The sequence below is a fragment of the Cladophialophora bantiana genome (genome assembly GCF_000835475.1).
Source record: "Cladophialophora bantiana CBS 173.52 unplaced genomic scaffold supercont1.9, whole genome shotgun sequence".
NCBI classification, from domain to species: Eukaryota; Fungi; Ascomycota; class Eurotiomycetes; order Chaetothyriales; family Herpotrichiellaceae; genus Cladophialophora; species Cladophialophora bantiana.
This window is the reverse complement of record NW_015971583.1, coordinates 594,985-616,658: the sequence shown is the minus strand read 5'-3', so window position 1 is coordinate 616,658 and position 21,674 is coordinate 594,985. Positions and strand designations below refer to the sequence as shown.

At 49.6% G+C, this 21,674-nt stretch overlaps 7 protein-coding genes across 7 annotated transcripts; 1 reads left to right on the top strand and 6 right to left on the bottom strand.

The window, feature by feature from the left end:
- Positions 1–523: 523 nt before the first annotated feature.
- On the top strand, positions 524–6,840 carry Z519_06515 (uncharacterized protein; the record flags this gene model as incomplete). Its single annotated transcript, XM_016764255.1, has 4 exons — positions 524–844; positions 925–1,022; positions 1,113–5,268; positions 6,082–6,840. The coding sequence occupies 4 exons, from the start codon at positions 524–526 to the stop codon at positions 6,838–6,840; spliced, it is 5,334 nt and encodes a 1,777-aa protein (XP_016619337.1).
- Positions 6,841–8,997: 2,157 nt separating this feature from the next.
- Positions 8,998–10,510, bottom strand: Z519_06514 (uncharacterized protein; the record flags this gene model as incomplete). Its single annotated transcript, XM_016764254.1, has 2 exons — positions 8,998–10,288; positions 10,350–10,510. 2 exons carry the CDS (start codon positions 10,508–10,510, stop codon positions 8,998–9,000), a joined length of 1,452 nt encoding a protein of 483 aa, XP_016619336.1.
- Positions 10,511–10,970: 460 nt separating this feature from the next.
- Positions 10,971–12,269, bottom strand: Z519_06513 (uncharacterized protein; the record flags this gene model as incomplete). Its single annotated transcript, XM_016764253.1, has 1 exon — positions 10,971–12,269. One exon carries the CDS (start codon positions 12,267–12,269, stop codon positions 10,971–10,973), a length of 1,299 nt encoding a protein of 432 aa, XP_016619335.1.
- Positions 12,270–14,928: 2,659 nt separating this feature from the next.
- Z519_06512 (uncharacterized protein) lies at positions 14,929–15,390 on the bottom strand (the record flags this gene model as incomplete). The annotated part of the gene is made up of 1 exon (XM_016764252.1): positions 14,929–15,390. One exon carries the CDS (start codon positions 15,388–15,390, stop codon positions 14,929–14,931), a length of 462 nt encoding a protein of 153 aa, XP_016619334.1.
- A 756-nt stretch (positions 15,391–16,146) lies between these two features.
- Z519_06511 (uncharacterized protein) lies at positions 16,147–16,689 on the bottom strand (the record flags this gene model as incomplete). The annotated part of the gene is made up of 1 exon (XM_016764251.1): positions 16,147–16,689. One exon carries the CDS (start codon positions 16,687–16,689, stop codon positions 16,147–16,149), a length of 543 nt encoding a protein of 180 aa, XP_016619333.1.
- Positions 16,690–16,755: 66 nt separating this feature from the next.
- On the bottom strand, positions 16,756–18,114 carry Z519_06510 (uncharacterized protein; the record flags this gene model as incomplete). Its single annotated transcript, XM_016764250.1, has 7 exons — positions 16,756–17,097; positions 17,151–17,261; positions 17,328–17,623; positions 17,700–17,742; positions 17,799–17,827; positions 17,886–18,014; positions 18,075–18,114. 7 exons carry the CDS (start codon positions 18,112–18,114, stop codon positions 16,756–16,758), a joined length of 990 nt encoding a protein of 329 aa, XP_016619332.1.
- A 1,438-nt stretch (positions 18,115–19,552) lies between these two features.
- Positions 19,553–21,221, bottom strand: Z519_06509 (uncharacterized protein; the record flags this gene model as incomplete). The annotated part of the gene is made up of 4 exons (XM_016764249.1): positions 19,553–20,044; positions 20,156–20,794; positions 20,844–21,005; positions 21,057–21,221. 4 exons carry the CDS (start codon positions 21,219–21,221, stop codon positions 19,553–19,555), a joined length of 1,458 nt encoding a protein of 485 aa, XP_016619331.1.
- Between the last annotated feature and the right edge of the window lie 453 nt (positions 21,222–21,674).

The window sequence follows — 21,674 nt, the reverse complement described above, 5'->3', positions numbered from 1 at the left end:
AAACAATGTCTTGACGAGGTGCGATGTGTGGTACAGAAGCTTTGGAGATAGTAGCGAGCGATATGCCCATTATCCAGTTTGTAGCCAACAGTTCAGCCAAAATTGTCAGGTTTGAGAATGTTGTATCCACCAGCGCAGGACTGTTTCCTACGATGTAGTATTCAGGCTGGTCTTTGCTGGTATTCCAGTGGCCTGATAATAGCGCCGATGCATAACCGGCACTTCGCATGCCAAGAAGATAGTTCCTTCACCACGCTAAACCTGGTTGGGCGCGACCCAGGACTGCTCGATCAACGTCCCGACTCCCATCGCAGCCCAGTCCGTCCCTGCGTGAGAACAATCAACAGCGCCCTCTTTCACGATAGACGTCGCTCTGTATCCCCGCCAAAGCCCGTGGTCAGAGGGCGCGACGGGTCTCGTTGCAAGTCTCTTCATGTGCTTGGACACGCCCTGACCGAACCCGTCCGCTCGCCACCCCCAAGATACCCGATTCCAGCCTTTTCCGCCCTTCCTCACTCCGACCATGGCAGCAGTCACCTTGCCCGCAACCACCACCCTCCCTGTCCCCGATGGGCTTGGTGCCGCTGCCTTGGACAATCGAGATCCCATGTCCCAGTCCCTCCCCGCGCCGCCTCAAGTCCACACCCCTCCTACTACGGACGAGGGGAGTCACAAGGATGATGACGCAGCCTCGAGTTCCTCCCTCTCCGAACTTGGTGATGACATTGAAGATGAAGAAAATAGGATGAGATTTGAGGAAGCTGCACGCGCTGGCGCAGAAGCTGAACAGTTCTCGGAGGTCAAACCGGATAGATATGAGAATGGGGTCCCGATCTTTACGCCAGTATGTACCATGCGGCCCGATATTATGGCACGATGTGGTGTACACGTAAAGAATACTAGACTGACAAGCATGGACAACAGACAATGGATCAGTTCAAGGACTTTCAAAGATATGTCAAGGGTGTGGATCCTTATGGTATGCAGTCAGGTATCGTCCTGATTGATCCTCCTGAAGAATGGTATGTCGCTTCTCCCACCAGATCTTGTTGTCAGATTATCTCTGGCGGAGACCACTTTCACCGTGGTTCACAGGACTGATTGTATCACAGGAAACGTGAGCGGAAAGATCTAGACGAAATCGTCAAGACTATCAGAATTAAAAACCCCATCACGCAAGAATTCCATGGTGCCCAGGGGATCTACACTCAACGAAACATGGAGAAAATGCGGTCTTACAATCTCCCGCAGTGGAAATCTCTGTGCGAACAGACTGAGAACCAGCCTCCCGCCAAACGAGGCGAGAAGCGCCTCAACGCCGACAAATTACTCGGACGAGGCCTTGCTCGCAGCAGGAAAACCGAAGCATCGGCAACCCCTGAGGCTTCTAAAAGAGCCTCCAGCCGTGCCAAATCCATTACTATTAAAGAAGAACCAACTGATCACGATTCCACCCTTCTCGCCCCGCCGACACCGACTAGTCCCGAGGTGAAGCCAGCCGCCCTGGACCATGAGGCAGGAGAAGATGAGGCTGTATCTGCAACTGCTGATCCAACCCCTATCAAGGCCAAGAGAGGGAGAGGCAGACCGCCTGGCACTGGCAGACCACGGGGACGACCACCCAAAAATGCCAATAAGAAAGAAGCTTTGGGTGTCAATAAAGGATCGGAAACCACCGTTGCAGCTCGTCGACTGCGGAATGCTCGCGAGGCCATTGACGAAATCGACGAAGAGGCTTTCCGCGATTTTGATTATCGGGTCTATGATAACGATCAGTGGACGCCCGAGCGCTGCGACGAACTCGAAGAGAAATACTGGAAAAGTCTGAATTTCAGCAATCCTATGTACGCTGCCGACATGCCGGGATCTCTTTTTGATGATGATACCAAGGAATGGAATGTCGCGAAACTACCCAACTTGCTTGACCTTCTGGGCCAACCAATTCCCGGCGTCAACACCGCTTACCTGTACCTTGGAATGTGGCGAGCAACTTTTGCGTGGCATCTGGAAGATGTGGATCTTTACAGCATCAACTACATTCACTTCGGTGCCCCGAAGCAGTGGTACAGTATATCTCAAAAAGACGCGCCCAAGTTTGAAGCGGCCATGAAGTCTATCTGGTCGTCAGATGCGAAGAACTGCGACCAGTTCCTGCGCCACAAGACTTATCTGGTGTCGCCTGCAATACTCAAATCGAAATTCGGTGTCAATGTCAACAAAATTGTCCATCGAGAAGGCCAGTTTATCATCACCTTTCCAATTGGGTACCATTCTGGCTACAATTTGGGTTATAACTGCGCAGAGTCTGTCAATTTCGCCATTGAAAACTGGTTACAGTATGGCAAGACTGCACGAAAGTGCCAGTGTGAAGCCGACAGTGTCTTCATCGATGTGGAATGGTTCATTCGAAAGATGAACGGCGAACCAACACCCGAGTTCGAAGAAGTTGAGGTTACAGATGACGAAGATGAGGATGAACCAATAGACCTGCCAACACCTCCGAGCAGCGACAGAGGCAAAATCAAAGTCCCACAGAAGAGAAAGCGGCCTTCGAAGGAGCTTGGACCGAACAAAAAAGCCAGGAAAATCATCAAAATCAGAAAAGTCAGCAAGAACCAGCCCTGCTGTCTGTGCCCGAACGATTTCTCCTGGGAGGAGCTTCTGCCGACGACGCACGGTCAGCGTGCTCACAGAACTTGTGCCATGTACACGCCAGAAACCTACATTGCCAGCAAAGACGGCAGGGAAATGGTTTACAACGTTGAAAACATCAGCAAAGATCGTCTGGAACTCAAGTGCTACGAGTGTCGGCTGAAGAAAGGTTCGTGCTTCCAATGCTCATCGGCCAAATGCACCAAGTCATACCACGCGACCTGTGCCATGCAAGCTGGTGTGCAGGTCGATAAGGGCGAAATCGCTGTTTGGCACGAAGGGGTGGAGTACCGTGATATCGGATTCGACTGGAGATGTCGTCTCCATCGCACGGTTAAACGGACAAGGATCACGAGCGAACTTTCTGCCTGCAATCACGCAAATAGTTGCTGGCAGAATGCCGAATTCCGTCGATTTCTGTTCAGCCTCAAGGAAGGGGACCTTATTCAATTTCAAGCCACCAACACCGACGACATTGAAGCAGGCCTAGTCATTTCTGGGTACGAAGAAGGCCAAGACTCGGTCCTTGTGAAGATCCTACCAGATCTGAAACAAGTAAAAGAGGTAGATCCGACATCGATCCTGTTTGTCGACTCTGCCACCTCGTATTTGCAGAAGCCAAGTGCAAATGCGCTTGACCTTCCCGAAGAGCTTCAAGGCAAGACTGCTTCACTCCCCGAGTCAACTGAGAAGAAGCCCAGCCCAGGCGACGTGTTTACTGAGGAGCCAAGAACCGAATGGGCAGAGTTTGTCTCTGCTCTGCCTCTCGTTAACAAAGCACAGAAGCCTGTCGACCTCAGCCAGGAAAAGCAACTGTGGATCTATCTGGGAGAGCCGTCATCAGAAGGGAAGGCCTTCTATACCGCCGATCCTGACAAACCTGTCCATGACCCTGCCTCGAACTTCCTCGACCTTGTCGCGCCTCCCAAAACAGCAATGGCACCACCGCCTCAACCCAAGCGTCAAGCACTCTCTGCTTCCCATCCACGGGCAAGCTCTAACGCAAAAAATGCTGTAATGGCAAATATCAGACAGACAGTCGACAAGCAGGCTCTGCAATCTTCGATCCTTCCAGGAACGTTCAGTGGAACAACACAAGATCTCACAATGGGCAGCAGCCAGATTAAGCCAATAAAAGCCAACGCCAATCAGATTAAGCGATCGCAGTATAGGGACATCATGACCGGCCAAGAGGCTCGCCTGAACGAACAGGCACGGATATTCCAGCGACAGCAAGCCAAAGCTCGACAGCTGGACGCCGCAGAGACCCCCACCGGTTCCATTGGCCATACTGCTATTGGAATTGACCATGATGCTGTCCAACGTCAGAGACACTTCCAACAGCAAGCATCTCAACATGCTAAGCATATGAAGGAGTGGTCAAATGATCCATCACTGCCGCCGCTCAAGCAGTTTGAGCCCTTCCCGAGCTTCACCGCTCTGGATAACACTGGTCATTATGGTCCCACAATGATGAATTCAAACATGCGATCACAGCAATACGAATACAGCAGTGATTGGATGAACCCTGCTGCTGCAAGTCGGAGCCCGGGTTTTGGACATCCCCAAAATTCAGGTCTTAACTCTATGCTTACACCTCAGTATGGTCGATCCCAATCCCCAGCCACTTCTCCCTTTCCTTCGTATGTCCAACAATCTCACCTTCAATTCCCGTACCACGGCAGTTCGAATCAGACTGCTGCAGGATCTTCGGCTCCAAGTACTCCGTATCAACAATCCCGCATCGAAACAATCCGTGCGGCCACAAGTCAACCACTTCCACCTCCACCTTCAGCCGAAGTCGAACGTCAGCGACGGATTTCCAACCCGGCTTACCCATTTAAGAGCCCTGATCAAATCAAAGCCCAAAGAGAAGCAGAGAAGAACTCTCCACCGGGTAGCAGACCAAGCAGTTCATACATGATTCCCAGTCCTAGCCTGCATCAACAACATGATGCTTCTTCCTTTATGCAGCACGCAGGCTCGTCCGCCGCAAGCCCCTCCATGCAACCACTTGATCCGCAGAACCCTCCTCAATTTATCAACCCGAATGCCACGCAGATCAGTCCACCCGGATCTAGTGCTGGCCATCGCTCGGCGAGAGGAAGTTTCTCCGGGCTAGGTTTGGCATCATCCATCCCTCTCCCTTTGAATCACATGGGGTTAAAGAGGTCCTCTTCAATGGACATGATGGATCTAGACATGATACACGATATGGCACCGTTCCCTGCTGCGAGTATTAATCCTCTGCAAATCAGCAGTTACATTCCCAAGCGCTCGATTTACGATCCACTCAACACTAGTGGCCATGGGAGCATGCTGATGCAACACAAGCCCCAGCTTCCAATCCCAAAACCAATTCAACCACATTCCTCGGCAATCCAATATCCTCCGCCGCCTCCTATGGCCGATCCGTCCCCTCTACTTGTCCAGTCTCTTGAGAAACGGCCGCTTGGACCCACCGGCTTGCTCATCAATGATCGTCCCGTGCCGAAGCAGCTGAGCGATTGGGTTGCAAAGGGTGGATTTTGGGCAAGAGTAGCGGGGTACTATATTCAGAAACACAAAGGCATGGCTAGTGTGTATCGGAGCCCATTTATTGCGGTAAAGGATAAGGTTGGTTTGGACAGTTGGGAAGGAGGGTTGGCTGAAAGGTACTATGACAACCTGGAGCCCCAAGAAAGGCAGAGAATTGATGCCGTGAGGGATGGGAAGGCTCAGCCATGAACCATTAGAGGATATCATACTTTTCCGCCTGGCCGAGCTATTGAGAAGAAAACAAGACCAATGGAAGGGGTATGCGAATCGCGTGGATTAGTGCTTGTGGCGCTTGATGATGTCTTGATGGAAATGAATGTGATTGTTCATACGGGTATGGGTTTGTTGAAGCGGATTTGAATGACGGGACAGGAAGAGTTAGGAATCGCAGAGGTGCCACCATGTACTGGAGACCGACAAGAAAAGGTATCCATACGCTGATTTGGGCGGGAATGATTCACAGTGTGGAAGTGGCCTGCCTCTTCATTCATTTACTCAGTCTTTGGTCGGACAGCTCCGATCCAACATCACATCTTTGAGCTTTGGTACAGCAAGTACCGGCAAGTAGCAAAGATATTAGAAAACTAAAAAGAGAGTTTTTCTCCACTGTCGTTCTTCGTCCTCCTCTTCCTCCTCTTCCTTTGCTTCTTTCTTCATCCAGACCAACGAAACTCGTACAACGTCAATAAATTCTATCCACTTGTATATATACCCATCGTAAAGTGTCTCTCTTGAACTTATATCGCCAATATATATCCATTACTCCCTGCTGCTATTCTCCCATCAAGAAATGGTGGGGAAAGGAACTGGAAGAATTCGACAAGGCGTTTCCTTTTTATTTTATTTTCTTTTCTGTATCATTCCATTAATTACCTCCGTATGGAATGCTAGCCCAAGAAGAAGATCTCGTACCATCTTCGAGTGTCTCTCGATCCGGGCACAGAATCCTGCAAGACATCAATACGCGTCATCAAAAAGGCTACCGTCAACGGCAAGACTCTTCCGGACGAATGTTGCTCATGTGAGATCGTGAGATTTCCCAATGGTAAGTCCTTTGTCCGGTCCCAAATTGCTTTCAAGTCCACAACACAGAGGGGAAGTAGACAGTCGATCCGCATACCGCTGTTTGACCGTGAGGTGGACGAAGCACTCAAGAACGATGAGATTGATGCTCATGAGATCATTCAGCATTTCAAGCCCATGATTTACAAGGGCCCCATGACAGCACGGAGGAAGCCTGTTGATGAGTTGCCAGAGCTGCAAGGAGGAATTGAGAATGTAAACTTGGATATGAAAATTGCTGTTGTTGAATTCGGCACTCACCATGAGCCAGACGAAAACCCTGGAAACGAAGAAGACTTCCAAGAGACCATGGTCCCCCTTCGGCCGTGTTCGCAGCATTTACAGTGGCTCCTTCGACGTGTCGTCAAATTCACCATCACCAACCACCAGGCGCTCCCTTGGCCCAAATCCGAGCAGTCCTTGGACCTTAAGAGACTGCTTCTTGAAAAGCGCAGAATATTCGCATTGCTCTTGCTATACCCGCAGACTGCACTGTCTTTCACAAGCAACACATTCTTGCAGCAGCTAAGGGGGCTGTTATCCAAGAACCATCGCCTTACTTGGTGTCTGAGGCTGCAGCGGCCCTAAGACTCTATTGGAAAACACAAGACTAAACCCAGTTGTCGCTGAACAAAACACACATGCTCATTGACAGAGGTAGGGGGTCCGCGGATATGCTAGTCGGGTCAATTAGAAGTGCGTCTCAACTCAAAGTCAGCGAAGAGCTTGCGCCGGTGACAGAATGGGCTGGTGGCTCCGAAGTCAATGGGGGCGCTGCAGCGTTTGTCATGAAATCGATGAAAAGTCTCAAAGAAACGATGACCTCAATGCGAGGGACAAGCGTCCAATAGACGGTATCTCAAGCCAATGATCTGAAACGCAGAATGAGATGGAAATCTCTCGATCTGGAATCTGGAAAAAGATCAAAAAGATTCGAAGACGAGGATTAACCAGAGGCATGCTGGAAGAGGAGATAGCTGAAGCGTTTGAGCACTTGAAGAGGCGCCCTGCTGATAAAACCTCCGACCTTTTTTTGAAGGTTGAAGGTCTTCTCTTCATCAACCAAAGCATTTTCTGCGGAGAATTTGGCATTTTGCCCAAAGAGGAGAACGAGGAAGAGTTTTACAGACGGTCAGTAGACACCATCATTTCCAGAACAATTCAAGCTCTGCAGAATCTTATTACCGCTGCAAAATATTCAAAATTAAAAAGAAGAAATCTCAGGCGGACGAGATCGTTGTTTGTGGTGGTGCCAGTGCCAACCGTTATGTTCAGCAGAGGATTCGGAAGGCTATACAAGATATCTGCCCAGCCTATGTGGATTTTTTGCTGCCTCCTGGATCTGAAGAAAATCTTCCTCTTGTGGCTTTGGGTGGTCTCTTGCTGTTTCCGAAATAATCCATTGAGCGACAAAGAACGAGTTAACGGGAATACTTCACTTGGACCTTCCAGGGCAGCGATGATTTCCAGTCGATGGTGGCACTAGGCGGCTTGTCAGACTGGCGAAATGAGTGGTGGCCAGGTTCCTCACGCTGGACAGGCAACCATTTGCTGTGGTGCCGAATATTCGGACCCCTTATGAGATGAGTCTGTACCTGGGAAAACGAGCCCACACCCCATGAACAGAAGTCACGTTGGAGGCTGAAAATCGTGATCTGCCAGCGAAACCCTGTGCTCCAAAAATCACACAAGGGACGAGAACTTTCAGACGGAGAGGGCCGGTTTGACCCTTTCCAGTTCAGGTGCTTTCTCTCCAGAGATGGTGTCTCAGCCGTGTCTCTCAAAAAGAAACAGGGGAAGGCCTCATGCTGGTGCCAGTATTCCGTCGGCCCCGGAATATCTCACGGTCTACGAATCGATTGGGCAACTCTTGACGGTTCTCGTTCTAATTTTGCTGTGGTCTTGGGAAACGACACGATCCTCTCCGTCGCCGGTGGTGGAGAGAATCATGAGCATGGCGATGGCGCTAGGCTGTATATTTATCTGGAAGAATACCGAGGGGAGGAAGGGAGGGAGGCACATAAAACATTGATTATGTGCATTGTGAGGCTCTCTAAGGAACTGTAGGGTAGATTTTGAAGGAAAGAGACGAATAATTGCATCGTTTTGATATCTTTGGACTTTTTGTTTCTTTTTTTCCCTTCGGTTCGCTGTCCTGCTTTAACTGGACTTGTGCCTTGTGGATGATCTGATTGATTGAATGGTTGAACTGAACTAATTCCTTAGTCGATCTCCTCTTCCGCATCTACTTGAATTCATCGTCATCCATGAACGGCAGGATTGTGTTCGCTTCCCATTGCGTGAACCGTTTAGATTCCAGAATCAAAACCACAAAAGAATAACCCCTCGGTGTCCGAGTGTCTGCCGTGACGTGCCGTTTCCCAATCATTCCCTCTGTCCATCTTTCATCATCTATCCTTCATTTATGTTCCGTTCTCCTTGCTTCCATAATCTGCTCGCTATTTGTGAGTCTTGTCCGCCCGCCTTCGTTGAACGCTTCGTGTTGGCGAGGACGTTTGCTCAAGGGGCGGTGGTCACTAACTACTCGCTGCGGACGGCTGGCTGCGTTTTTTTTGTCTTCGCGTATCTATGAAGGAGGCCTGCGGGCTCTTAATCGGGTCGTTGCGGGTATTGGAAGTCAAGAGTTTTTGGGTTCCAGGGTGTCGGTCTGATATTAGCCTCTTTTCACTCAGCAGCTATATGGATTAAGATGGAGAGTTTACCATCTCCTGGGTTGTGGTATCCTCAAGAGTATGGCCGACAAAAGGCCCAAAGCGCCCAGCTACTCGCATTGCCCTGTTGCGTCTCCGCCGGGCTTCCTTGGCGGTCTTCATGCAGCCTCGCGATAGCGTCCATGCGACAACGTATTGATGCAACATTCGCCGTATTTTGCACTTGGATCGCTTTCTTCAGCGCTTGCTGGTAGTAATGGGAGCTCTGAGCGCGGTCTTGTCTGGCGTCGTATATGTATCCCATGTCGGAAAACGTCTGCTGGAGCAATCGAGCCCTGTCGTCCTCACGGTCGTAGCCGTCGCAGATCTTCAGAGTCTCGAGAAGGATAGGCTCGGCTGCCTCGATCTGGCCGTGCAGGAGATGGTGCCGTGCAATCATTTGCAAGGACGTGATATGGACGCCGCGAGGCACGCTGGGATCACCGGCAAGTCTCTCGGCGATGCGGAGCGCGTCAGAGAATTCCCGCCTTTGATAATTAAGAGAGCAGATCTCATCCTGGATCCAAGCCCATTCTTCGGCGTCAAGTCCACTGGCAGGGCCAAATTTGTCCGAGGACAGACGAAGAATGGAAGCGATCCGGCCGGCGTTAGCTTCTATCCCTCCCTGCGTCCATATTTTGAGCAAAGGCTTCAAGGCGTGCCCTTCTGCAAGAGTGCGGAAAGCCAGAGCTTGAAGGAAATTTACGATTTGGCGTCGGACGTCTGGGAACCGACCCCAGAGAGGGTATGAGTACAGTCGAAGAAGTCGTAGGAATATCTCATATGGTGATTTCTGAAGACAATGGGTTGCAAGGCTGCATGCCAGGTCGATTTCTTTGAATGCTTGCACTGTATTGTTCGTCAAAAGCAACGGGATAGCGTCATAGAAGCATTTGTTGAATATTCGTGAAACGCTGTCCCCACTTTGATCGTTGGGATTTGAGAAGTCCTGTCTTTGCTGCCGATTGGCGAAGCCTAGTGGACTCCAAAATGAAATATTCCAATCTAGATACGACTTGGTCAAGAAAAGAATCCGCTCGTCAATATTTATGGTCGGCCGAAAGCTGCTCGGGCGTAGATCAAGGTGAATCTTCTCGCCTATCGGTGGGATGCCGGTCGTTCCCCGTACTCGCTTTCGCCCCTGGGGTCTGCTAAATCGCTTGATTCGATCCCACTTAATCGGTTTGCCGTGCAGCTGGAACAAAGGCATGGCGTCATTCGTATATGTAGATTGTGTCATAAAACCCACAACTGCCTCTTTCTCAGCGAATTTGTAGTTCTTGAATGCTCTCCACATCGCTATCCGTCTCTTGAACGCCTTTTCACTACACGCGCGATTCTTCTCAGCCGAGGCAAATTGATCCGATCAAAGGGGAAGCAACTCACGTCGCATGGAAGTCATACTGATCTGCCAGCAGCTGCCGAATCTCGGATAGCTTCTTTCCTTGATGCACGTAAAGCTCAATGAATATGCCTTTGATAGAGGTCCATTCGTCTTGAGAAGGGCCTTCTACAACGGTCACCCGGGTCGTCTCGCGGTCTGTCATTTGGAGGGCATTTGTAACAGGATGCTCTAGGTAGCATGCTCAGGTGATACATGCCTTCAACCGTTATCCTACACTCCGAAGCCTGAATGGAAGCGACTGTGGTTTCTTGCGAAACAATCGACTCCGAAATGTGAGATGGGAAGCTAAATTCATGAACAGGGATGTTGATTCAGGCAGGCGCTAGGGCGAATGAGTTGATGCGCCTTTAGGGTTCGGCTAGTCTCGACTTGGTAAAACAAAAGTCTCCTGCATATGTGGAGCCCACAGCCTTGTGCCTGCCGGAATAGTGAATTCAAACTTGCTCCTGAGAACTCCAAAGAGGCGAGGTTCGCTCGTCCAAAAAGATCACGGAACATTTCACACCTCAAGTCATAGTGATCATGGATGTACAGAGTCCATTTGGGATACTTTGCTATGCTCCAATCTAGCCCTTCTCAGAAATCTTTTGCATCCTATCTTCCTACCCTGCAGAGACCTCAAGTAGAGGATTTATAAGAGAATCCGGTAGTTCCCGATGCTCAATAACATGTAGGGATGTCCTGATATCGTCTGCATTCATGAGTCCCAGTCCACTCACTTGCCCTTGGAATTCCTGCTTGAACCAATTGTCACCCGACATCGTCCCCACAAATAAAACCCACAGACGCAAACTCGGAGGATCGTCGGACACCAGTCCAAGCAATTGTCGTATTCTAGAGAGAATCAGCTTCCCTGCATCATAAACATTGATTGCGCCGAGCGGTATTTTCTCCATATTCGCCTCTCGCCTCAGCCGATAGAGCGCAGCCAAAGCTATGTACTGCTCGATATTGTCAGAGCTCGTATTGTATTGATCAAGAAGAACCCTCATGATGTGAAGGAACTTGATGGTAGCAGACTGTCGGACAGCTTTTGAAATTTCAGACGCTTGCAGGACGTCTAACGCCATAAGAGCGTTTCTCATGTTGATCAGAAGTCGAAGCTGAGGCCATTGGATGCCATTGCTGTCGTTACCCTCGGACTGTGGCAATGGTGCGTAGTCCGCCTCGTAGATGTCCCATGTCTTGTCGTCCATCATGAAGAGTGGGCTCCCTAGTGTTAATGTAGCACGCTGGATATCTGAGTGGAGAATGCAGATAAGATCGTCGGGTTTCAATCCATAATGGTTGTTGATAACCTCCAGCAGGCGCACATGAACTGTCACAGCTTCAAGATTCTGACACCAAGTCTCTGCATACAAAAGAGAAATAACTGCCCGGGGAAGACGAGCAACATTCGTCTGAGAGAGATTCAAGCGGAGTTGCTGCATCGCCTTCGCCTTCAACTTCAGAATAAAATTGAAGACCTCTGGGTTTGAATCGAATCGCGCCTTGATGGTTGCAATGCGGGCTAGAAACCCATAGGCAGCTAATTCATCTTGAAGAAACGTTGAAGCTCGATGCTGAGGAATTTTCGAGGCGCCAAAAGCTCGTGATAGGTGTTTGTGGTCAAATTGAAGCAATTCGTCGATCTGAGAGGTGTGAGGGACAGCCAGCGTGTCAAAAGGGTCGCAGGAACCAGTAAAATAAGTTTCCACCTGAGAACTCTGCTTCCCTTGAACTTGAAACGTGTGGTATAGGTCAAGAGCTGAGGCCCGCAACTTGCACGTCCGCTGGTGTCGCGCCCATTTTCGATGTGCAGCAACATGCCGAAAGACCTGGCTTTTCTGTGACGATAGGCTTTTCCTATCTGCCTGGCTGTCGTGGTGTATCCATGAGTGAACTATTGTTGTCGAAGCCATTGTCTCTTGCCTAGTCCACCGCTGTCTTGAAAACCACTGAGGAGATTTGCTTCGTTTATATGTATGCTTAAAGTGAGCAGGTTCCCTTTTTCAAGCCGTTTTATGAAGCCATACGTCCGCTGCTTTTAAGCGATAGCACCAAGGTTTCCTTAGTCATCGTCTATGTGGATGCAGGAACTGCCAGGTAAATGGGCGATGAAGGAATAAATTGTGAAGCTTGAATTCTGGTTACTTCGGCTGGAAAACAACCGACCTTAAATCTGGGCGGTTTGCTTGGCAAGCTTTGACGATAAAAACTGAGTCGTACTCTGCACAAACCTTGTCACATCAGGTCTGTTTGGTGGCCTCGAAGTTACAGGGGAGAGACGCAGTCATTATCGGGGTTCATTCTTTGCGGCTGGTTTCACGAGCAACGCCGATTACCCAGAAGTTCTTGTCGCTCCATTCATGAAAGTCTTCGTTGGTCAGCCACAAGATTGGGTTCATTGCCGGACTTGTTATCCAACAGGTCGTTTTGGAAACCCCGGCCATCGGCCAAGATTTCTACCCGTCGTATTACTGTTCCGCTAGAAGATCGAGCTGTATTGCGGCGATTGGATGGTTCAGGCTGCGGCACGTGACTCGCATAGTAGTTGGGTGCTATGGGCACTAACAGCCCCGCCAGCGACGACTCTTCTGGGCGATTGGTGGCTTTCCCACATGTTGAGCGCGCCATCCCCTCCGAAACAAACGAACGCAATCACAGACAATTCCAAGACTTAAAATTGTCTTCCAGTACATAATCAAGCAGCACTGCATCTTCGAGAGCCTGTATTCGGCTAGCGGATTAAGCTCAGCCAATGATATCAGTGTCAAATTTAGCCTTAACCGTTAATGGAATAAGTTGATTTTTCTCTGATTGGCCACATCGGAGCACCGCACTCAGGGAGCTGCTTTCAACGCCTTCAAACAACATTCTCTTTATGAAAACACTCTCGTCTTATTAGTCATATTGGAAGGCATTTTTGCTGTACATATCTATTCTAACGAAGTTAGACAAAGTCTCCATAATGATATCATCCTGCTACATGGAGAAAAGCTAGAGAAGCCTCGTTTCTCCCCAACTACCCTAGCGGTAGCTAGTTTGGGACAGTGATTTAATAGAGCTCATTTTCATCAGTACAAAGAACCACAGACGTTTCAACGCGATAGATTTCCGGTTCTTCGTTTATTCTTGCACTTCAAGAGACGGTGAATACGAACGTGGAGGAGGACTTCTCAAAGTGCCCATTCTGAACGAGGTGGTTTCATGTGTCCGTACCGCATAACGAGTCAATGACTAAAATAAACATGTATCGCGAGGCTCAGACGACTTTCAAAGAGCCTCAACCATGGCCTTACCTCTCTTTCTCAAACTAGCCATTCTGAACTTCTCGCCACCACTAATTACATACCGGAATATAAGTATAATCAACGAAATTAAGGGAGCTGGGACATATGAAGCTTAAAAAGCATTGTAGGTATTTAGAAGCCCAGACATAAATAAATTTCTTTGGTGAGTAGAGCGCCAAAAATTGGATACAAATTCCGGACAACGTAGCTTCTAAATGGGCAAAATGATAGAAACTGCGCCAATATAATTACTAAACGGTCATAGAATGACAGGACGTTAACCGAGAGCAGCTCCCTTTACTTAAAAGACTGCAAAAAAATATTTTGCAAGATCTGGGATTCATTTAGGGTCTTTATAGATATCATCTAGAACCTGACCCATTTTGGAGGCGACCAGGCAAAGAGATATCCGACAAGGTTCGAAAGGAGAAGTATTTAGTAACAACTTTTGATAATCGCGTATACATTCTCGACAGAGCTGTTCTGTAACGACCAAGTCGAGAAAACCAAGATGCCACAAGGCATCGAGGTGTAGACGTATTGGCCTTACGCTGGGGCCACAAGAGATCCAGGGGAGAAGCGGCTGACTTTCCACGAATAGCAAGTAGTGCAGCTCTTAACCGGCACGGTTACAATGCCTCCACATGACCGATGGACCTTATCCAGAGCCTTTTCATCATCGATGGTTCCGAGCGGATTCGTGGACGGGCAGCCAGTTCAATCCAAAAAGCGGCCCCCTCGCCCTTGTTGCAACCTGAATCAAACCCCATCCCTCACCTTCCCATACGGCGCTCCAGCACGTCTTTTCTTCCATTTGTGTCGTCGGATTCTCGCCAAGGATTCAATTTGCCTAAGAAGGAAATGTCGTTGGATAGGAGAATAAGCAAGTTTGAACCTCGGCGAAAGCCCTGGGAAAGGGTGTGAGGAGCTATATATATCTTGTCATGATTATCAGCGAGGGCTCTATGGTGGTGGAGTGATATGTCTTGCTCTTGCAGTTTGCCAAACACGCGTCAGCAAGTCCTCCTTCATCCTCGTAACGGCGACACAAACAGTTCTCAGAAGTATCGTTGAACAAAAGCCTCGTTACCTCTCGATAGTCCCAGTCATCACTGACGATTTATCAAAATATGGCACACAACATTTGTCACGTCGAGGACCATCCAACTCCCTCAGGCTGACACATTCTCCGCAGTTATGCTAACTCTCTTTAGTCCGCACCGCATTCTTCACGGTCCCATCCATTCTCGCCAAAGCAGCAGCTCGACTCCCACGCGCGCCCGAGCCTTCATCCAAAACTCACAAACTCCTCCACGACGACAGCTCGCGTGCGCTCCCTCCAAAGAAACCTCGCCTCGTCCTCCCTGACCAACTGAGCATTTTCGCCCTTGTTCAAAGCCGCCAACCATCTCGCCTTTCCTTCTTTGTCCGCGAAGCCGATCTCAGTCATCACGTCGAAGTCGATATTTCCTGGATGCTCTTCCACTTTCGATCCATCTGGCGTCGCCCCGTCGTCACCATGGGACCCGGTGGTGGTCGACACGGGTGCACCGCTTGCATCGACGCTGGCCGTCACAAACACGAACGCCGGGTCGTCGCGGTGGGTGTAGCGTCTCTTATACACTAAGGGCTGGTTCTCTGGGCCGGCGAGACGGTTGATCATCGGAATGTGTTTGGTTTCATAGTACGTGATGAATTCTCGGGTAGAAAGGTGCGGTTGCTTAACCAGGAATGCGAAGGTCGTATGCATAGTTGCGTCTCCCTAGCTGTTCCTGCTGGAAAAGGGGTGCTGGGTGGTCAAAGGTGTGGGGAGAACTGTACCGTGAATGGATCGGAGGTAAATCACAGGTCGAAAAGCCGAGGCTTGAGACTCAAGGCGCGAAACCTTTCCGCTTGTCGAGATATTTTTCTGCCTCCGGAGAAGAGATCGATTTAAATAGACTCGTCTGGAGACAACAAACATGCTGCTTCCCTGCTCGACTGGCGGCGCAAAGAGGACACGTCTCTACATTTCAAGCAGCCTCGGCAGGAAGTTTCCCGCCGCATTTGGAGATCAGGACCGCCGCTTTTCGGACGACTTGCTTCCCATTTCCCATGCTGGACCATCATCTGCTATTATCCAACAAGATAGAGGAAGATTGTATTGCAGAGGCCAAAACTTACGAATCCCATCAGAAGGTCAAGGAAATTGATTAGCCTCTTCGAAGAGCGCTTCGGACAATGGCTAGTTGGATCTTGTAAGACGGGCAACTGTCAAGTGGGTTGATTGGCTTTGTCTAGTCTACGTGATGTCTGTCCCTCCATCCGTTCAGCGAGTTATTTCCTGTTATTTCCTATTATTTCCTGTTTATATAGGCATTTGGCCTGTGCCACGATACGAAAAATTTCCTGTCGACGCCATCCTCTTGTAAATTGCGCTGTCGATGAGACGGCATATCAACCAAGCCTGACACTCGCTGCGCTTCACAGATCTCAGTCGGTACTCGAATGCGATTCATTGTCCACATTAATCCTTCTGTGTGCGCTGTACGCGCTCTTGGCGTCGTCGTTCAGCCTCCTCATTAGCACTGATGATCGCCTCTTTTGCGCCAGCCCATGCTTTCCGCTTGCCATGGCTGTCAAACAATCGATAGACATGGGAGCTGTATATCCCATCCATGAGGGAGTTGCAAAATTCTCTATTGTTCAACCAGAACGCCCAGCCTGTGCGCCCGTATCCCAAATGCTCATTCACTCGGAAACCTGAAGTTTCATCAAGCCAATCACTCCAGTCAGGGGCGTATACCATACGAGTGTTGAAGCTCCCTCGAGCCAGGATCGTGTTTGCCCAGGCGAGGCGGTTCTTAACCCAAGCGATCATTTCGCCACGGGAGGGCAGCGACGGTGAAGAATCATCTGGCTTCCACAGTTGTGCAATAGCCCTGGTGGCGAGGTCGTAAATTTGGAACGCAGCTGAAGGAATCGCTGGTTCGAATTGCTTTGGTTTGGAGGTCGGGTCTTTTATCGGTGGGGTGGGCACCACTTCACAAGCCCCTTCTGACACGTCCATGTGGCATGTCTCGAGAGTCGGGTCAAAGTCGCCAACGACGCTATAGTTGACATGATACCCAGAGCATCATATGAAGGTATCGAGTTCGACGACCTTGCCGTCTGCCAGTTGCACAGCAAATTCGCCAATGATTTTCTCCGCGTTTTCAACAGACTCGATCTGTCCCTTCTCCAACGCTGGTATTAGTGTATCCGTTACCGTCGGTACGTTATGAACGAAGGAAGGTGCAGGATTGATACGCCACTCGGGCTTCAGCTTAACTGATGCGTTCTGGATCTTGGCTAGCATGTTGTTACTCATGGCTTCCCATAGTTGCGGGAGGTGCCTCTGCAACGTTAGCGACATCCTGATTTTCCGGTATGTGAGGCCGTGATCGAGCGGCTGTCCATTAGGCTGTGACCTAGGTACCTAAGTCGACGTGAGTTCTAATGATCAGGCTTAGCTGCTTCGTAAGCACGGACTATATATGCGCCATGCCGGTGAGACAGAAAAATCTCCTTCGCAATCCCCACCAGCGATGTAGCAGTGTCCGCCGCAGAATTGCCTATACCAATGACCATCACCCTCTTGTCCTTGAAGTCAGAAGGTCTAGATGACCCAAGTCAACATACGTCCATAGGACTGCCGCAGTAAGAAACTCGCCTTTTGAATCCCCAAGAGTGCAAAATGCGGCCTTTATAAATTTCTTGGCCTTTTAGAAATGGCACGACAGGCCTATGGTTAGTCCCAGTGGCCACCACAACTTTGTCGAAGAGGAGAAGACTGTTCACATTGTGGGCAGTGACGACATTCAACGCCCATTTCTTATTTTGGTCGTCTCTGGCCAAATTCAACACGTTCGTACCAAGTTGGATGTGCGGCAGAAGCTCATAATGAGCCGCATAATCGGAAAGGTACTTCTGCACGTCTGCCGCAGAGGCGTGGGATTTTGTTTCTAGGACATATTAGTCCCCCAGCGAGACATGATATGGATAACCCATTCGACGGCGATGAGGAGCCATCGTAACAACGCCTATGCTTTCCTTTTGGAAACGGAAAATCCGTGAAGCAGCCCTGCCGGTAGTGAGTAGACGGGAATATTTCTTCCGCCATGAGCGCGAAGAGCCTACCCTCTCTTTTGAGATGTTCACAATTGTGACTTTGATGGCGGTAAGCACATACTGTAGCATTCTGTCTCCAAAAAGAAGGTTGCTCACATTCTAGGACGGATGTTTGATCTTTCTCTGTGAATTGCCTGAGACCACCCACATACAAATTCTTGTCAAACCCGGTTGCATTAAAACCTTCCTCTCTCAGGTTCTTAAGGGCAACAAGACCAAAAGCTTCTATCGAGAGGCGTACGCGGATGAGTATTTGGTAGGCGATGGGAACGACAGCTCACGTACCTAAGCCGATGACAGCAACGTCTATCTCAGATGAAGCCATGTGGTTGTAATTTGTGAGGAATTCCTTTGTCAATTGGACCTTTGAGATCGAAAGCATCCAGCACAGAGTCCGCCCCGATGTCGGAGACCTTTAGTTTGGCGATGGATACGAGTACGCAACCAAGCTTCGTGAGGACCTTACCCAGGTACCTAGCCTCGCATTTAGCATTCCCGGTTCGAGGATTTACTCGCAGAACAGCCACCGAGATGGACGCATGGACATCCAACGGTAGTGGGAATCGATGACCCATATCATTTAGTCTTCCGAACTGTTGCTGGTGATGCACGTAAGCAGAGAGCAGTTATATGGTGATTTCAGCTTGCAAGAAAGGAGAAAAGACTCATCTTAGACTTTGAAAGAGAGCATGAATTTGGACGGTAAGCCAGAGCTTGCCCTCCATGGCGCACAGAGAATGGCTGGTCGGAGCCCAAGGATACATGCGATGGCATTCTGTGCTCCTGAGGATAAAAGCAATTTAGGCCATGCTTCTATCTAACTTATTAGTTCTCTAAATCGCTTCCTTAGCGACCTAAAATGGTAAAAGCGCCAAGCTGACTACCTATATAGCAAGGAGGTAGCCTTACGCTTCCCCATTGCCTTCTCCTTTGTAACTCCTCCCTAGCCTCAACGGCGTCGTAATCTCTCCATTTCTCTTCTCTCAAAGTCTCAAGTTTCGCCTCCGTTCGTTCCACTACATTTGCTTACTGCTCCTGCCTTTTCGACAGGAAGTTACCAAGGGACTGGTGGTGTAATATAGAAACTCCGTCTATCCCAGCAAATCTGTCCCGGGCTTTCCATAGTTCTAGGACGACAATGTCCGTGCAAAAGGCATTCCAACCTGGTTTACAAAATGCATTTCCACTTACCGTTTATCGCACTTACTGTGGGATATGATGCCGCCACTAAGGGCAACAGGGACGAGAAACGCGTCGTTCAGTGTGCAGGGTAGCGTATAGTTTACTTGTTAGTCTGCCCATCCTCACTCAGCCTAAGTCACGGTCGATTTACCAAGCCGAGGAGCCCGGTAGGGAATCGATGCGGAATCGAAAATAGGGCGCTTAGCAAGATAGAGTTAAGGATTTAGCCAAGTTCGGGTGGAAGTACGACGGGTGTATTAGGTTGACGGGAGATGAGAGAAGGGTAGAGAGGTTGAAAGCAGGAAGAGAGAAATGGGAATGCGTGACGAGGTTCTTGTAAGAGCGTTAAAAGCGGCGGCGTGACCCTACGAGGATACAAATGTGCTGAGTACAACACACGATAGAGTGATGAAAATGGATCTGTGGGACAAGGGAGCCTGGAGAGGGCTAACGGGGTCGGCCAGAAAATATATGATATGAAATTAGCGGATGAAGACAGGGTCAGTCTTTTGATCCTTTCAAGAAAACCATATCCCTTTAGATCGCACCACACCAACACCCCTTCATTGGAGACATGATAATCACAAGGTGAAGAAATAATCAGGGTGCCTGTTTCCAACATCATCAATGGTGTGCTTCCTCCTCACCTCTTCTGCCTTCTCGGAATGTTGCTCCCTCTTCTTCTTCTCGTTCTCATGTTTCAACACGAACAGCATCGTCGTGGCGACCACGATCTCGAACCCGATCATCCCCAATGAGGCAGCATGGCCACGACGGTAATATGGTGGGTCAACGTACGCCTGATTGCCGCTGATGGCAACAGCCTGAGCGATGGAGTTGATAAGTGCTGTTGCAGTGGCGCGATGGGTGTAGCCGATATTCGTGCTGGCAGCCCACGTGAGATTGATGACCACGTTAGGGTAAAGGCCCATAGCGACAATACATGCGCCTGCGAAGCGGCCTGCCGGTTGTTTGAGCGTGAGAAGGAGAATATAACCTAGAGTGGCGACGGTGGCATTGGCGATAATGATTAGGCCACGTCGACTGGTTTTGTCTGATACACGAGCCGAGAACTGGGAACTTTATCAGCCTGTACTGCTACTGAGGTTATTTGAAAAATAACTTCGTAGGACAAAAGGGCCCGGGGAAAGGAGGCAAATCTTTCAAAAGGCTGGTGAACTCACAATGATAGCCACAAAGGCGCACGCATAAACAACAACCGACATTAACTGAGATTTGATTGTCGACCAGCCAAATCCGTATAGGATAGCAGGGAGAAAATTGGATAGAGATTGGAGGCAGAAGAGGGTGGCACTTTCGATGCAGACGGACATCCAGAATTTGGGATCAATAAGAACGTTTAAGATCAACTTTGGCCTGATCTTCGATTCTCCGGTGTTGTGAGCGATCCGGCTTCTCTTGACGATCAGATGCTTCTCCTCTTCGCTGAAGAAGAACCTCACTTTCTCTGGGGTCGGAGGGAGAAAAGTCACGACTACAAAGGCCCATCCAATCGGAAGAATTCCTTCGATGAGAAACAGCCATCGCCACGCGCTCCAGGCATTGGCGCCTTGAAGGTCCGTCTCTACACCATAGGCAATGAGTCCGTTGAATGCCCCTGCCAATGCCGCTGTGGAGAAGAATATAGCACCTCGAGTGGCAAGTTCGTTGTAGGGGTACCAGAAAGAGAGATAGAAGACCGCGCCCTGCACAAAGGCTTCACAGACACCGACGAAGACCCTTATGACCATAAGGGACGCATAGCTGTGTACGGCGACGGTGCAGGCAGTTACCATGCCCCAAGCCATCATAGCTCCGCCGAACTGTGTCCTCGTCAGTCGTCATGCAGGTAGTCACCCGTGAGAGGCATACCTGATAAGGAGGTCCTATCTTGCGTACCAATAAAGTGCCCGGCAGCTGGAATACCAAGTATCCGACGTTGAATATACTGGCAATGTTTGAGTATTGCTGTGATGAGAGATGAAGTTCTTTGTCCATTCCAGCTATTTTAGCATTGCCCACGTCAGATCGGCCCTGAAGTTGTCAGCTCAAGCGGACATCCTTGGAATTCAAGCAGATATTTACCATTTGGGCAAAGAAGTAGACTGTGGACAGCAATGGAAGGATGATGAAGTCCAGTTTCATTTTCAGCTTTCGCTCGCATCGGCGCTCGTCCTCGGTCAACGGTGTGGAAAGTCCCATCTGGCCTTCGGCACGCTCAACTGTCTCCAGGGAAATGTCTTTTTCCATGGCGTTTCACAGTCGTCAGGAACGAATGCAATAGAATTTCGTCTAGAAGAATGAAAAGTTGTTGTTGTCTTGCCCGCAAAAATGGGTGTCTGGCAGTCGGCTTATATTGGATCGCATGCCAACTGTATCGGATTTGGATACGAGCAGAACATCTTGACGTGCAGCCGACAGTGTTCTAATGGACGACGGATCATCGTAGCCTAGTCAGCATTCGCCCCAGACTATACCCCAGGTTGGGCGGAGAGCGGGTGGGAACCCAACCAGAAAGTGCCATATCTAACTCGTTGCAAGTGCGAACTCCGGCCTAAAGCCCGAAATGCGCACTTACACCTTCAGGCCGGACGGGGTCTCAAGCGAAACTCGCCAGAGGGCCGACAGCCGCAAAATTCGCCTTCTGGACAAGGGAGACCCATACAGCTTGTCGTGCTGTGGCGAAGCAAGAGTCTTCAGGCA